The 16,863-nt window shown below is 37.2% G+C and overlaps 1 protein-coding gene across 1 annotated transcript; it reads right to left on the reverse strand.

Moving 5' to 3' along the window:
• Positions 1 to 1,156: 1,156 nt before the first annotated feature.
• Positions 1,157 to 2,023, reverse strand: LOC130679790 (olfactory receptor 7A10-like). Its single transcript, XM_057489219.1, has 2 exons — positions 1,672 to 2,023; positions 1,157 to 1,386 (listed from the first exon to the last, which is right to left on the reverse strand). Exons 1-2 carry the CDS (start codon positions 2,021 to 2,023, stop codon positions 1,157 to 1,159), a joined length of 582 nt encoding a protein of 193 aa, XP_057345202.1.
• Between the last annotated feature and the right edge of the window lie 14,840 nt (positions 2,024 to 16,863).

Genomic DNA, 16,863 nt, shown 5'->3' on the forward strand with positions numbered 1-16,863 from the left:
TATGCATAAAGGTGGGAGTACCAAGAGAACCGTGAACCTAGAAGGAAGATCCAAGGAACTAATTAATGTTTCTATGGCAGTTTTTCAACATTTGAAACCAGGGTCTGAAGAGGACATTGTTGTCCCTTTCTATTCCTAACGCTCTTGGTGAGGGGTCAGGGTGAGAGGTGACAGGCTTCTCATGTAAGTACCCAAGGTTCCTGTTTGGTTTGAGGTCTTCAGGCTCTGGGAGAGCTCAGTGTACAGTTTGGGGGTTGTGTTCAGGATTTAATTTTGTGTTTGTGTTCAGGGTTTGGAGTTCAGGTTTTAGATCAGCTTTGGGATACTGGTTCAGGGGTTAGAGATAGGGCTCAGGGTTCAGATTTTGGGGACATGGGGCTCAGTTTAGGTGTGAGGGATAGGGTTTGGTTTCAGTTAGGTTTACAGTGATAAAATCATGATTAGTGTTAGGGTAAGGGGTTAATTGTAGGGTAAAAGTTCAGTTTAGCTTTCAAACAACAGTGAGTTGCTGGTTAGTTTGAGGGTTAGGATGAGTGTTAGAGCTCAGGATATATCAAGGTTTAAAGTGAGGTTTAAGTTTAGAATTAGGGGGGAAAATGGACATGGTTAGAGTAAGGGTAAGGGGGTTGTTTAGGAGAAGGTTTTAGTTTATCTACAGCTAACAGTGAAGTGTTGATGAGAGTGAAGTTAGGATGTCGAGCTAGGTTTAGGATTAGGTTTATGTTAGGTTTAGGGTGGATTATGGCTTTAGTTAAAGTTAGCATTATTGCTTAAGGTTAGGGTCAGTGTTCTTTTTATCTCCAGGCTAACAGTGAGGTGTATCTGAGGCTATGGTGAGGGGTTAAAAAATGAATAAGGAAAATGTTGTCATTATGGAAAAAATTATTCTTAAAAAATCCGTGTTGCTCAAGAAATAAATGGGAATTTCCAAATATTTAGTGATTCACAGTTGAAAAAAGGTGTGGTGGAAGGAAAAAACAGACAAAGGGAAACTGTCTGTGAGAAAAATCAGAAAGTTTAATAACTTGGATTACTTAAATTGTATAAAGAATTTAAAGTGAAAGAAATTGAAATTTCAGGAAATAGAAAGAAGTTCTCCTTTCAGAAACTAATTAAGGAATAGTCATTTCTAGTCCTGAGGCTTTGAGTCCTGAATTCATGGGCACTTCATATCCAGAACAATTTTTGTTTTGACACCTTCCATACAAAGGACTCTTTTCAGAGCCCCTTTTATGTCTTTGTTTCTTAGACTGTAGATGATGGGGTTGAGCATGGGTGTGACCAAGGTGTACATCACTGTGGCTGTTGCGCTTGAATGCGAACTGTAGGTAGCAGCAGAGCTGAGGTACACCCCTAGGCTTGAACAGTAATATAAGGAGACAACAGAGAGATGAGATGCACAGGTGGAAAATGCTTTATACTTCCCCTGAGCTGATGAGATTCCACATATGGCAGAAATGACCTTCAAGTAAGAGTAAATTATACCAGCTAGAGGAGCCCCAGCAAGTAGCATTGCTGCTGCATACAACACGGTGTCATTAAGGGAGGTGTTAGAACAGGCAAACCGGATCACCTGTTTGATTTTACAAAAGAAGTGGGGGATTTCCAAGTCTTTACAGAAGGACAATTGTGACATCATTAAGATTTCTAACATGGAATGCAGTGCACTTATGACCCAGCAGACCAGAACCAGCAGCCCACAGAGCTGGGGACTCATGATGACTGTGTAGTGCAGAGGGTGGCAGACGGCCACAAAGCGGTCATAGGCCATGACAGTGAGAAGAAAGTCATCTAACACTGCCAAGTGTATGTAGAAGTACATCTGGCTGATGCAGCCTGCAAAGGTTATAACTTTGCTTTCTGTCCATATAGTGACTAGCATTTTTGGGATGGTGGTGGTGGTGAAACAGATGTCTACAAAAGCCAGGTGGGAGAGGAAGAAGTACATAGGGGTGTCGAGGTGGGAGTCTGATATCACAGCGAGGGTAATGATTAGGTTTCCAGACACAGCAATCAGGTACATGGAGAGGAAAAGCCCAAATATGAGGGCCTGTATTTCTGGTTCTTTTGACATTCCCAGAAGAATAAATTTTGAAATTCGTGTAACATTGCCTGCTCCCATGTGGTGGTGCTGATAAGTAGGAATGAAAAAATATCACAATTAATTTTCACACAAATGGGCATGCCTGACATTTGAAATGCTACAATGTATCATAAAGTACAGTAAAATAATCAATGTGTATTATTTGTATGACTCAACACATTCAAGATTCTTATTTGACATTTTTGATTAGGAATTTCTGTTCCACTCTCAGCCTTTATCTCAAGATGTCATGTATTACAGTTTTAATGAGAAATGATTTCATGCATGTGAGGTTTATATGTTAACTACTGACCATTTTCTACTTAAATGGCATAGGATGGTAAGTAGTAAAATCCCTAGGATAGAATCATGGTGAAGGAATATAAGCAAATAAATATATATCATGTGAGATGGTGAGAGTTGCTAAGGAAAAAATGTATAAAATATAGTGAATGGGGTGTTGCTTTTCACTGAGAGTTCAGGAAGACCTGCACACAAGGTGACATTTGAATAGATACCTCAAGATATATGGGGACACATACAGTTATCTGGGGAAGTGTGCCCTGCAGAGAATGAGCCAGTGCAAAGGCCTGAGGAAGATATTTTCTATATATATGCAAGATTCAAAATGGAGACAGTCTCATGAGAAGAAGGAGCAAGAGGTAGAATTAGAGGACGTGGTATCAGAAGATGCTGAGGAAGGAGGTGGCTTCCCTGCCACTGAAACTTCAAGACGCAGGCAGTCCATTGTCTATTTGTTCTTGAACATCATTAATTTTCAAGCAAACCTTTGAGTAGAATGGATCCCCTTTCATGCAAACCCATGAGTAGAATGGATCCCCTTCTTATTTACATGTACTGATTAATGTTCTTTCATCTTTCTTTTAAGGATCACTTGTAGGAATAAATGAGCCCAGCTACTCCTGCTCGGAGAACTGCTCGTTCCCCACAAAGCAGAAACACACACAGTGCACCACGACTCCCTGGGGCCATTTTCGTACCAAGATCTTCTCATCCCAGCCATGTTATTTAGGGAAGGAATATTGCTGTTCAAGCTGTTACGTCAGGTGACCTATACCTAAAGAATATGGAAATAGCACCCAGTTCCAATGGCAGAGTCTCCATGGCATGTGAACATGAGGCTCCATTTTAATAAGAGTATTCTTCATTTAATGAAACATTTAAACCAGTTAAAACATAAAGAAAGGAAACAATGAATAAGATGGGGAAAAGGATTAAGTGGCTCAGCTGGTCCCTGAGAGGTTGTGATAAGTGATAGAGCAACCTTGGCCCTGGCAGCATACCAAATACACTTATATCCCTATGATGTCCAGAATAACTAATAAAGCAGCAAAAGACAATTTATCCTAAAGAAAAAGGAGTGATTTATTTATGGTAAAGACAAATTACAGAGTGAATATCCCTTTTGAAAAAGCTAAGCACATGGAAGCAACCCAACATTTACAATATCAAATATTTAACATATGATTGTAAGGGATTTTAAGATGAAACGGTGAAATACACTGAAATGATAGTAAATAAGAGATTCTGGAATCAGAAAACCAACTTTTGCATCTCTGATCCTACCACATATTAGCTGTTTGAATGTGGAGAGCTTTTTAAACTACCAGGTTAATGTCCTCACCTGAGTAAGTGGGGATAGTGGTATACATCCTCCTAAAGTGGTGGACAGGTTTATTCAGTATACTTTCAAAGGAAAACCTATAGTTCCTTCCTGTTAGTTCATAGCATAACATTAGATTCTTACCTATCACTGCTGATGAGATAAGGGTGATTTTTTCTTCTATCTCACCAATGCCTTCATTTATTTACCATCTGTCTGTCCCTTCTTCACAGCCTGATTTCAATTCCATGTTGTGTCTCTCATCTATCTCAGCTGGTATCTCTCTAGCTAATATTCATATAAACTCAAACAGATATTTCTGTGTTCCAAGGGTGATCAACTTCCCTGATTTAGACTGCCCCATTGAAAGTCTCCCTAGTAGAGAATGAAGCCCAAATTCTGTACCTTCCAACATCAGGCTAGACATCAGGGAAACTTCTGCCAGCTTCATCCTCACGCTGTCCTGCATCTGCACTCACTGATCTCCCAAACACTGAACTTGACTTTCTTTCACCTGATTCTGCAGCCTCAGTGTTGTCTCTGTACACCTGCTTCCCTCTGCCTGGAGCCTTGCCCAAAGGTCTTCCTGGATGTTTTCACACCATCCCCACCTTTAAATCTCCATCTCCTTTGTCATAATGCCTGTATCCTTTCTCCCCTTTACATTCCCACTGGAAAAGGACACTTCCTCATGTAATGAATTTAGATGTAGGTGCTATCATCTTGTGATTTTTTTGTAATTCCAATTTTTCCCTCCTAAACTGTGATTGAATTGAGGCATGTATCAATGTTATATATTCTCACCAACCCCTCCATACCAGTGTTAGCAGAGTTCATTAGGAAGAGTAGCTGAATCAATATATACTGCATGAAGGAATGAGAGAACATTTTCTTATAGAACATGCCAATGATGAAAGTAAAGATGCATAAAAATACAAACAATGGTATAGAGTACATGCAAGGGGAATATTTTCCATAATCTGAGATTGGTACCCATTGGTGTGTCAGACTATGGGTTGTAAAAATAAAGTAGAATAGAGTAAATAAAGCACAAAATAAAATACCATGGTGCATCATGCATCACAAGGATACCTACCAAGTCATTTAATAATTCTCTGTGTTCATTTGCACACTTGTGTGTGTGCATGCATATATTTATATTTCTAGGTTTGTTGTGAGTGCAGGCATAATTTGTTACAACGTGAAAGGTCTGTTTTACTCTGGAAACAGTAAAAATCTGGAATCTACTGTAGTAAATGTAAGATTACAAAGATTAACTCTTGCCTATTGAGGGAAAAGCACTATGAATGAAAAGCCCAATCAGAGCCAGGCTCAGAGAGAGCAGGCAGCCTGTGTGGGTTCTGCTGTGACTCCTGACTCCAGGGGCCACAGGCTGACTGCTCCACTCACCCCGTTATGATGTTCAGGTCAGCTCCTCGTCTAATTGTGATTCCTGTTTATTGACCACACTTTTTTTTATGTGGCCCAGTAGCAGATGTATTTGCGCTTCGCTCTTTTCTTTGAGGCATTGTTTCCTCTGTTGTTTTGGGTTTGGGAATTTTATGTCATTTATAACATCCAATAAGTACACTCTAGCCATGGTTCTGTTCTCCTCTAAAATGCAAAGGGCTTCCCAGATATTATAGAAAATCCTGAAGCTTCCTTGACAATTTATAATCTTTCTTCATATGATATATCCCTGAAGAAATCATATCAGTTATTTCGCTGGACTCAGACTTCTCCGTTATCATAGAACATCCAAAAGAGCAGGACCTCATGTTTTTATGTCCTTGTTTATGGATTCATGATTGTGAATATTTGTATAGGGAAAAAGTAAGGAAATGAGAATTAAAAAAGAAAAACCATGGCAGTTAATATAAACAAGGTTAAGAACAATGAACTCCAATAACTATATTAAATGAAATAGAATAAAAATTTTAGACTAACTTCTGAAGAAAAAGATATAAAATAACAATAATTTAATCACATCAACATGGGACTTTAGTTAAAGTTTAAATTGACGAAGACCTGGAAATGAAAAATATAAAAATACACTTTTTAAAAAGCAGTGGAGGAAGCAGCATCTAAGCTTTCAACTTCTACCTATGTAGAAGTAAATGAAATAAAATATGTTTGTGTAAAGATAGATATTATTAGTTGAATACAAAGAAAGTCTTCCACAAAGGAATCATGATTGTTGTTCTAAATAATATTTCTTACCACAAAATGCAAGAGGTAGAAATAAAGAAAACAGATGTACAATACACATTATATATAAAAGGTGATTTTTGAAAATATGCACAAGAAATTTCTGTGTTGAAACACAATTGCAGAGTGGACCCAGTATGACCAACTTATTGAATTATCACACAAAATTTTCATGCATCATCTCCAATACATTTATGTAAGTAAAATAATTAAATGCTAAACAACATTGATGAAAAAACCTCCAATATTTGCTTCAAAGTATGCAATCATAATAAAAACATAACTGAAGAACTTGCAGTCAATTACCATACACAAAGTGAAAGGCAAACAAATCCCAAAATATATGTAGTAGCAACAGTAATGAAATCACAAAATGAAACATTTTCATATTCCTATTTAGACTTATCAAATAAATTTTAAATGAATATCCAAAGTTAAAAATACTGAGAAATGTAAGTGTCAAAACTGCTGTTGCAAAGTATTATCGACATCCATTAGTCTGGATCTTTTTAATGAATACAAAGAATACTCAAATATACCATTAATTTTTTTTAATGTCCTCACTTCACTGCACACTCTTCCAGACTTAACACTCCATTTTCCTACTTCTAATTGCCTGGAAAACTTCTTGGATGTTTTCTCATTTCACTGAGATCACTTTATGCTTCCTACTCATTCTACACTGTCATACAACTGGAATTCTCTCCACTTCACTTAATTCTCAACAATGACCCTTGTATTGTTGAGCCTAATGGACGCCTCTCTATTTAACATATTATATAGATTAATTATAAATTAGCCAGTTAATCAAATAAAAGAGAAAACCACGGCAATTTTATGTCTCTGGCTAGGCTGATTAAGGTCTCTCATGACCTCAGATAATCCTCCTCAACTACTACAGACACACCTGGATGGAATCTATGAGAGGAAGTTCTTTGTGTAAAAGTCAAAACTCCTCCTTGGATGACTGATGATGGAGACTGAAGCTCTGTCCTCAGACAAGACTGCAGAAAGGTGTCAAAACATTGGTTTCTGAGCCAGACTTAGGCCTCTAACAGAAACTACCATGCCCTGTGCAGCCCAGAGTTGCATAAACAGAGTGCTGCAGCAAAGGAGATATTTAGTGATCCTTATATCTGCACATTAGGTATTGTTTCCATTGTTTCTCCAACCTCTGAGAACTTAATTTCCCTGTGGGTTTCTGGTCAGAACAGAATGGAAGATTTTCCTGCTAATTCTATGTTCACAAGAGACCATGAAAGAGGTCAAGTGAATCTTCTTTCATCACTCTCCATGAATTCTCCTTCATTTCAGAGGTCTAATCACTCAGCACCTGAGCACATCCCTTAGCTAAAGTCTCTAAAAAGTCTGAGATTGGGGATTCTGTCTTGATTAGGACACTAAATTCTCAAAGTATTGATTTGTGCTGGAAACACGACCCCTGATATCCAGAAAAGTGATACTCACTTCTTCTACAAAGGGGAGAGAAGTGTTTCACAATGAAATAAAACCTTGGGCACTACATTCTTTGGCTTATCGATATTTTGTCAAACTAATGAGGGACCATATTTATATCAGAAGTTAGGAATGGTCACACAGTTAGTCCCATATTATGGAGACTTTGTTAATTATGACATGTATTTATATAATTTTATGGCTTATAATTTGAGTTTATCAACTTATAGGATTTAATTTTTATGAGCCCATTCTGTGTGAAAGTACTATTATGAACTCCATCCCCAATTGCAGAGATGGGCATTGAAGATTTGTGATCTGCTTGAAGTTATCATCAGAGAAAGTAATTGGAATTGATTCGATTCTGTCAGGATGCCTCCCGTTTTCAAACTATGTCAGTAGTTCCAAACCGGAGATGAATTTTTTTCCTGGGCATATTTTTCAATGTCTTAAGAATGCTGCTAAGCACCTATAATGAGTAGATAAGCTCTCAATGCAAATAATTATCCTGTCTTAAATCTCAAATTGAGGATGTAAGGAAATCTATTCTAGACCAGTGTTTCTCCAAGTTCACTGTGCAAATGAATCACCAAGAATTCTAGTACATATACAGGTTCTGATTTGGCAGGTGCTAGTGGACCCAGGGGTTCAACATTTACAACACATTTCAGGAGATTTTGATGCTGCAGGTACCAGTCTACAGCTCATTTTTTGAGTAGCAAGGCTATGGTGCTGTGAGAGAATGAGGGGCAGGTAGCTGTATGTCTTCACAAAAAGTTATTTGCATAAAATTTTGAACAAAATGTGTATCCCCTCATTCCAGAGGCTCTAACAAATTTTTTTTCCTTTTATTTAAGGGCTATTGCTTAACACCAAATAAAATGCTTTTGTAAGACTTTATCATACATAGAATTAGAGTCTCTTAGAGATGTCCACATTATAATCCCTAGAAACTTTGCATATGTAATGTTTTGTAATAAAGGGGGGCCAGTGTAATCTCCATAGTCTTCTGAATTGGAAGAGCAAGGAAGAATCAGATAGTGATAAGAAGTTGAGTAGTTGGAATCATAGGTATATGAAGATTCAACATCTGTCTTTGAAGATGCAGAAAAGAAGATGAACCAAAGAATGCTTGTGGCTACTAGAATCTGGAATAGGAAAGGACATGAATTCATTCCTGGAGCCTCCAGGAGGAACTGGACCCTGAAGACTTCTTGATCTTAGCCCACTGAGGCTTATTTCAGGCTCTCATACTTCAAAGAAAAATAATATAAATTTATTCTTTTTAAATCTTGAGAATGGTAATTTTTACAGCAGTAATAGAAATGTAACACAGATATTTATCCTATATTTTTTAGAGGAAACTGAATTTTAGTCTCTGAATTCATTATTTTAGCTTCTATTAAGCACATATTGTTTCAGCTGCTTAGGAAAACGGTATGAAGGTTCCTCAGAAAATAAAAATTAGAAGTGTCATATGACCCAGTAATTCCACTCCTAGGAGTTTACTCAAAGAATACAAAACATCTGATTTGAAAAGATATATGCACTTCTATGTTTACTGTCACATTTTATGGTATCCATGATATGGAAGCATTAAAAAGAATCCATCAGTAGATAAATGCAAAAGAATTCATTGTATGTATATACAATGGAATATCATTTAGCCATAAAAAAGAAATCCTGCTATTTACAGCAACATGGATGGACCTAGAGGGCATTATGTTAAGTAAAATATGCCAGGCACAGGAAGACAATACCATATGATTTTACTTATTCATGGAATCTAAAAACAAAACAAAACAAAATGAACAAAACAGCAATAGACTCATACATGCTGAAAAATGACTGGTTGTTACTATGGCGGTGGGTTTGGAGTGAGTGGCAAAATAGATGAAGGGGATAAAGAGGCACAATATCACAATCATAGCATAAATTAGTCACCAGGAAAGATGTACAACATTGAGAATATTGTTAACAGGTCTGTAACTCCTTTATATGTTGCCAGTAACTACTACTTCAGGTGGAGATTTAATAATGTATATAACTTTAAAAACTGTGTTGTGTAATTTGAAACCAATATAATACTGCATATCAATTATACTTCAATAACATTTATAAAATAATGACTGGATTGGAGGAATTAACATTATTAAAATGTGCATACTATCAAAGCGATTGACAGATTCAGTGCACTCCCCATCAAAATGCAAGCATCATTTTTAAAAAGAAAAAGAACAAATATTCCTTAAAATTGTATGGAACCACAAGTATCTGGAATAGCCAAAACACTCTTGAAAAAGAGAAGGCAAGGAGGCGTCATTATGCTCCCTGATTGCAAACCATATTTCAAAACTACAGCAACCCAAACAATATTATATTGACATAAAAAGCACATATATCAATTGAACAGAAAAGAGAACCCAGAAATAAACTGACACATATATGGTTAATTAAGTTATGACAAATGTGGCAATAATATATAGTGTGGAAGTGGTAGTCTGTTTAGTCAGTGGCTTTGGGAAACCTGGATCATCATATGCAAAAGCATGAAACTGGACCATTATCTTATACCACACACAAAAATTATCTCAAAATGGATTAAAGAATTGAAAGTAATCTCTGAAACCATAAAATTACTTGAATAAAACAGTAAGTGGTTAGCTCTTTGACACTGGTTTTGACAATGGTTTTTAGGGTCTGATTACCAAAATAAAAGAAAGAAAAGCAAAAAAATCCAAAAAGGCGTGTCTACATCTGTACATCTAAGGAAACCATCAATAAATGGAAATTGAACCTACTAAATTGTAAACAATACATACAAATTTAGAAAAAATATCCTAAATATATAAATAAACTATCGTAACTCAACAGAAAAAAGAACTCCAAACAATCCAATTTTTAAAAAATGGGCAGAGGACCTGAATAGACATTATTCCAGTGAAATACAGATGGCCAACAGGAAGACAAAGAGGTACTCAAAAACACTAATCAGGGAAACAAAAATAAAAACAACAATGATATATCACCCCACACCTGTTCGAATGGCTATTACCCAAAATACAAGAAATAACATGTGTTGGAAAGGATGCAGAGAAAAGTGAAGTCATGCCTTATTGGTGGGAAAGTAAATTAGTATAGTAAATATACTAAAATATATGGAAGTTCCTCAAAAAATTAAAAATAGAACTGCCATAAAATCCAGTAGTTCCACTTCTGGGTATATATATGAGAATGCAAGAATGCAAATTTGAAAAGATATATGCACACCCATGTTCATTGCAGCATTAGTTGTAATGACCAATCCATCAAAACATAGAAACAAACTAAAAGTCCATCAGAGGATGTATGCATTATGAAAAGTTTGTATGTATGTATATATGTATGTGTGTGTGTGTGTGTGTGTGTATATATAGAGAGAGACATATGTGTGTGTGTGTGTATATATATATATATATATATAATGCAATGACATTGAGCCATAAAAAAATGAAATTCTTGTTATTTTGAGCAAGGGCATGGCTACAATGACCTGTGTATGACTTTTACCCACAGTTGCTCCAGCTGTGTAAACAAAACTCAACTCACCATTGGGCACCACTGGCAGAGGAGGCCTCCTTAAACCCGGTGGCCAGCACTATCACTGCATCACAAGGCATTTACTAGGTTGTCCTCAATGCAAAGTCTCTCCAGAGACCTAGGCATAAAGAAGTAGGACCTGAAGGCTTCCTTGGCTGTGGGGATGGACCTCAGCAGACACTTTCCCCTCTTTGTCTCTTCTCTCTGGTGTTTAATTCACTCAAGGCATCTTCATCTCAGGTGGAACAATTATTCTCCCCTACTTCCAAATGAAGACCCCAATGATGAAATGATAACTGGTCTAGTTCTTAGACACCTGACACTTGCTGTGTGGCTCTTCCTCATTCTGTCCTACTTCAAGTCCTCATTCCCCAATCCCCAAGCTCCTCTCTGCTCTGAAAGAACTTCATGGAGTGAAAATCATTTTCCCTGTGCCCCAGGACCACAGTGGGTCATTATTAGAAAACTAAGGTCCATGAAGTTTCCAACCATGCAGAAACATGTAAACTATTTCAAGAAGACAGTTTGCAGAGAATTATACAGTTCTCTCCTAGAGTCACTACCTCTACTGGGGAATGGACTGTGTGCTCAGCCTGCTTCCATGAAGAATGGTGAACTGTTTGACCCAAGGCCCCGTATGCTGGAAAACTTAGGACTTGTCCTCATGGACATGGTCTGTGATAGGCAGGACTATGGGAACTTTGAGAATCCCCATCATGCTATTGACTTCTGCTCTTAGTGTCAGGAGAATGGATTCCCTTAATGGAAGAGACATCTCCAACCTCTTTTCCTCTTTCCTGTATCACATACAAGATATCTTCTTTTGCTTACCCAGTCTCTTATGACCCCAGCTATGCAGTTTACATCTTCTTGTGCATGCCAGTATGCTCATGTAATACTGGGAGGAAAATAACATGGATTGCGAGATGTTGGACAGTGTTTACTATGGTCTCAGGTGCTCTCATCTCCAATACAAACTTAATGGAATGGGTGGAACACTGGCTTATAAAGCCCCCATCCTAACTTCTCTGGACTCTTCCCAGATACTGTTTCCCGGTTGCAGTCCCTGACTTTCTAGACCTCAGTTGAACGTAGAACTGAAGAAATGTTTGCACAGGGAGACGTGTACTCAGGCATCATCAGCCCTGGATGGGGTGTTGGCATGAGTACTGTGGGGAGGAACAGGTGCACAGGCATTCTAACATGTACAGGTGCAGGCAGCCATGGAGCAGGTGTGGACATGATTCCTGTTGAGGTGCCAGCATGCATAAGACACCGCACACAGTCCTTAGCTTTTAGATACTGTAAATATTACTTGGAGAAGGTAGTTTGGAAGAAAAATCTTAAAATTAAGAATAAAATTCTCAAAATTATCATGACAGTTTATAAATACAGGAAAATCGGAAGCTTTTGTAATATAATAGCAATATCCAATATGTAATGTTTGGAACCATAGTGGAATTAAACCTAAAATATGCTAAAGCACTGTTATCAATAAATTAGCATGATCTGCAATATTACATGAAAGCTTACCCAAAAGAGAGTGAAATATCTAGAGAAAAAAATACTGTTATTGGAGTGAGAATATGAATATAATAAAGATGTTGATTCTTTCAAAATTAAATTATAACTTTTATGGAATGTGTATTAATATCCTTGGTACATTTTTTGCAGCAAGTTTACATGATTCTAATTTCCATTTGGAGAAATGAAACTGGCAACAGGAATGAAATTATTCCAGACATAAATAGTACTAAATGACTTTACTAAATGTTTAGTATACAATGAAGATAAAGCATTTTAAAATATGACTCCAAAGACTTGACAACATGCTCACTGAAATAACATAAAAATCATGACACTGATGATCACTTATAAGAATATGGTTAAGGAAAAATTTTAACTTTCAAACCTGAGCAAAGATCATTTATGTATTTTTCTAAGATAAAATACATATCATTAAAATAAATCAAACAATATTGTCATAAAACCCACATCTAAAGAAAGCTAATGTCCAGAAATGGGCAAGTATTTAAAGACCCATTTCCTTTGGGTGGAATATTTTGATCTGATAACAATTGGATAATATTGGTAAATGTGAAGAGAGTCTATATTTGGATTTTATATTTAGATAATACAATTTTATTGAATTTACATAAGATAAAATGGAAAGATAAAATACATGGTAAATAATAGACAGTGATTACTAATATTTTTAGGAGAAGGAGCTACAAATTTCTAGATAGATTACATTTATAAATGACACAAAGACACAATGAATAAAAAAGTTTTCTTATGATTTTTACATTTCTGGTTCAAAGCCCAGGGCACTGGACAGATCTTGTCCAAACTTTAAGTGTGTACTAGGTTAAATACACTTAAATATAGAGGGAAACTTCTATGCTCTCTACAGGCCACATAGAAGGGAAGGAACTTGAAATTGTTTAGAAGACACACTGGGATGCATAATTACCCTCAAGGGGCATGACTGCCCAAACCAAGTCTATTTTCTTTTAGTCTTTACCTTCTAAAGAGAGACAATCCTCAGATAATAGGATAATAATATATCTATTTAATGAGGTACAATGAGAATTCAGTCCTGGAAGCCTTAGCTATTCTAAGGGCCTTCTTTTATTGTACATCTATGGTAACTTGGTTCTACGAATAGCAGAGGAACAAAACTGCATTTTCCAGAGATCTCATGAGGGAATATTTCTCCATTTCATTCCTGGGCACAGAACTCCCAGTTCCAACAGTTGTTCACAAGGGAAACAGAACCAGCCAGCAAATGTCGTCTCTTTAATGATATCTTGGAAAACCAGAGCATCCTTGCAAGTGGAGGAACTATAAGAAATAGACGAGTGTTCCCTTTTTTAGAGGGAAAAAGTCAACATTAACATGTCTGACATCACTCCAACATTAAGATCCTGGACTTGTGAAATACAGCAATGACTGTAGCTTATTGTTTCTTGATATGTTGTATCTTCTTTGGTTTTCAGTTCAACAATAATGACCACCCCATTTTCCCCCATTGTCCTCCCGAGTATCTTCCACAGCCATTTTAGGCTTTCCTTTAGTTACACTCTTTCTCGTTTCATCCCCCAGTCTTTCCAGAAGTGGAACCATATGAGTGTTTGCATTGTAGAGAGATCTCTCTGAGGCCAATGATGACTGTGCTGGAGGCATGCCAGGCTCCACAGTCTGCACAGAAAAATTATGAGAAACCACAGAGGTAAGATATACACAGTGGGAAATAATGTAAGTGGGAGATTTAACGCACAAGAAAAATCCAGTAATTACCATGAATATCTTGTCACATTAGGGAAACCAGTTAAAGCCAGAGATGTAGCATGGTTTCTATGCTGCACATTCAGTGGTCAATGATGGACATGGATGAATATTGGCCAAGTAACTAAAGGTGTGTGTGTGTGTGTGTGTGTGTGTGTGCCCCAGCTTAAGGACTACAAGTGTGGAACTTTACTCTTCTCATTTACAAAGTCAGTATGCATAGAGCATATTTAGACACAGCATCTCTCCCGCAAATCATGGATATTTTCCTAAATGTTTTCTCTTCATTCTTCCAGGAATAGGTCTCCATTAAAAAGGAATGGTGCCAGGGTATTTCTGAGTTTTGTTCAGCTTTATGTTCAATGGTTTGTTGTATGAGGACAGATTTTATGATGCATGTTATGTGAACCTAACAGATCACCTCATATCTCTGGAACTCAGTAGTTATTATTCAAAATCACAAAGTTGACTTACATCACAATTTCTCACAATTGCATTGTTGGCATTTTGGGTGGATCATTCTCTGTTGCAGGGGGTTATCCTGAACCTTATAAGGTGTTAACCAGCATCCTTGGATTGCCCATCCTAGGGATGACAAACAAAAACCTAGGCACTGCCAAGTATCCTCTAGTAAAAGCCATTGCTTGAAATTGCACACAAAAGAATAAAATTACACACCATTAACCCATATGGGTATAGATGCAAAAATCCTCCGCAAAATATTTGGATAGTGATTTTTTTTAATTTAGTTCATTTTATTATCTTTAATCTGCAATTACATGAAGAACATTATGTTTACTAGACTCCCCGCTTCACCAAGTTCCCACCCAAAAACCCCATTACAGTTACTGTCCATCAGTGTAGTAAGATGCTATAGAATCACTACTTGTCTTCTCTGTGTTGCACATTCCTCCCTATGCCACCCCCCACATTATACATGCTAATTGTAATGCCCCACTTTCTTTTTCCCCAGCTTATCCCTCCCTTCCCACCCATCCTCCCCAGTCCCTTTCCCTTTGGTAACTGTTAGTCTATTCTTGGGTTCTGTGATTCTGCTGCTGTTTTGTTCCCTCAGTTTTTCTTTGTTCTTATACTCCACATATGAGTGAAATAATTTGGTACTTGCCTTTCTCTGCCTGGCTTATTTCACTGAGCATAATACCATCTAGCTCCATCCATGTTGTTGCAAATGGTAGGATTTGTTTTCTTCTTATGGCTGAATAATATTCCATTGTGTATATGTACCACATCTACTTTATCCATTCATCTACTAATGGGCACTTAGATTGCTTCCATTTCTTGGCTATTGTAAATAGTGCAGCAATAAACATAGGGGTGCATATTTCTTTTTCAAACTGGAGTGCTGCATTCTTAGGGAAAATTCCTAGAAGTGGAATTCCTGTGTCAAATGGTATGTCTATTTTGAGCTTTTTGAGGAACCTCCATACTGCTTTCCACAATGGTTGAACTAATCTACATTCCCACCAACAGTGTAGGAGGGTTCCCCTTTCTCCACAACCTCACCAACATTTGTTGTTATTTGTCTTTTGGATGGTGGCGATCCTTATTAGTGTGAGGTGATATCTCATTGTGGTTTGAAGTTGCATTTCTCTGATGACTAGCGATGTGGAGCATCTTTTCATGTGTCTTTTGGCCATCTGAATTTCTTCTTTGGAAAAGTGTCTGTAAAGCTCCACTGCCCATTTTATAATCGGATTGTTTCCTTTCTGTTTGTTGAGGTGCGTGAGCTCTTTATATAGTTTGGATGTCAACCCTTTATCGGATCTGTCATTTATGAAAATATTCTCCCATACTGTAGGATACCTTTATTTTTCTATTGATGGTGTCCTTTGCTGTACAGAAGCTTTTTAGCTTGATATAGTCCCACTTGTTAATTTTTGCTTTTGTTTCCCTTGCCCTGGGAGATATGTTCATGAAGAAGTCACTCATGTTTATGTCCATGAGAGTTTTGCCTATATTTCTTCTAAGAGTTTTATGGTTTCATGACTTACATTCAGGTCTTTGATCCATTTTGAATTTACTTTCGTGTATGGGGTTAGACAGTGATCCATTTTCATTCTCTTACATGTAGCTGTCCAGTTTTGCCAGCACCATCTGTTGAAGAGACTGTCATTTCCCCATTATATGTCCATGGCACCTTAATCGAATAATAATTGACCATATATGTTTGGGTTAATGTTTGGAGTATCCATTCTGTTCCACTAGTCTGTGTGTCTGTTCTTGTACCAGTACCAAATTGTCTTGATTACTGTGGCTTTGTAGTAGAGCTTGTAGTTGGGGAGCTATATCCCCCCCCACTTTATACTTCCTTCTCAGGATTGTTTTGGCTATTTGGGGTCTTTGGTGTTTCCATATAAAATTTTGAACTATTTTTCCAGTTCTTTAAAGAATGCTGTTAGTAATTTGATAGGGATTGCGTCAAATCTGTACATTATTTGGGCAGGATGGCCATTTTGACCATATTAATTATTCCTAGCCAAGAGGATGGGATGAGTTTCCATTTGCTAGTGTCCTCTATAATTTCTCTTAAGAGCATCTTATAGTTTTCAGGGTATAGGTCTTTCATTTCCTTGGTTAGGTTTATTCCTAGGTATATTATTCTTTT

Source organism: Manis pentadactyla, chromosome 12, assembly GCF_030020395.1.
Source record: "Manis pentadactyla isolate mManPen7 chromosome 12, mManPen7.hap1, whole genome shotgun sequence".
NCBI classification, from domain to species: domain Eukaryota; kingdom Metazoa; phylum Chordata; class Mammalia; order Pholidota; family Manidae; genus Manis; species Manis pentadactyla.

Bases quoted from the DNA above. Each gene is read 5' to 3' on its own strand.
- LOC130679790 (XM_057489219.1), bottom strand. From the start codon at position 2,023: ATGTACCTGATTGCTGTGTCTGGAAACCTAATCATTACCCTCGCTGTG. The intron at 1,387-1,671 runs TAAGTGCACTGC...CATCTCATCTCT, and splicing joins GGTTCTGGTCTGCTGGGTCA to CTGTTGTCTCCTTATATTAC.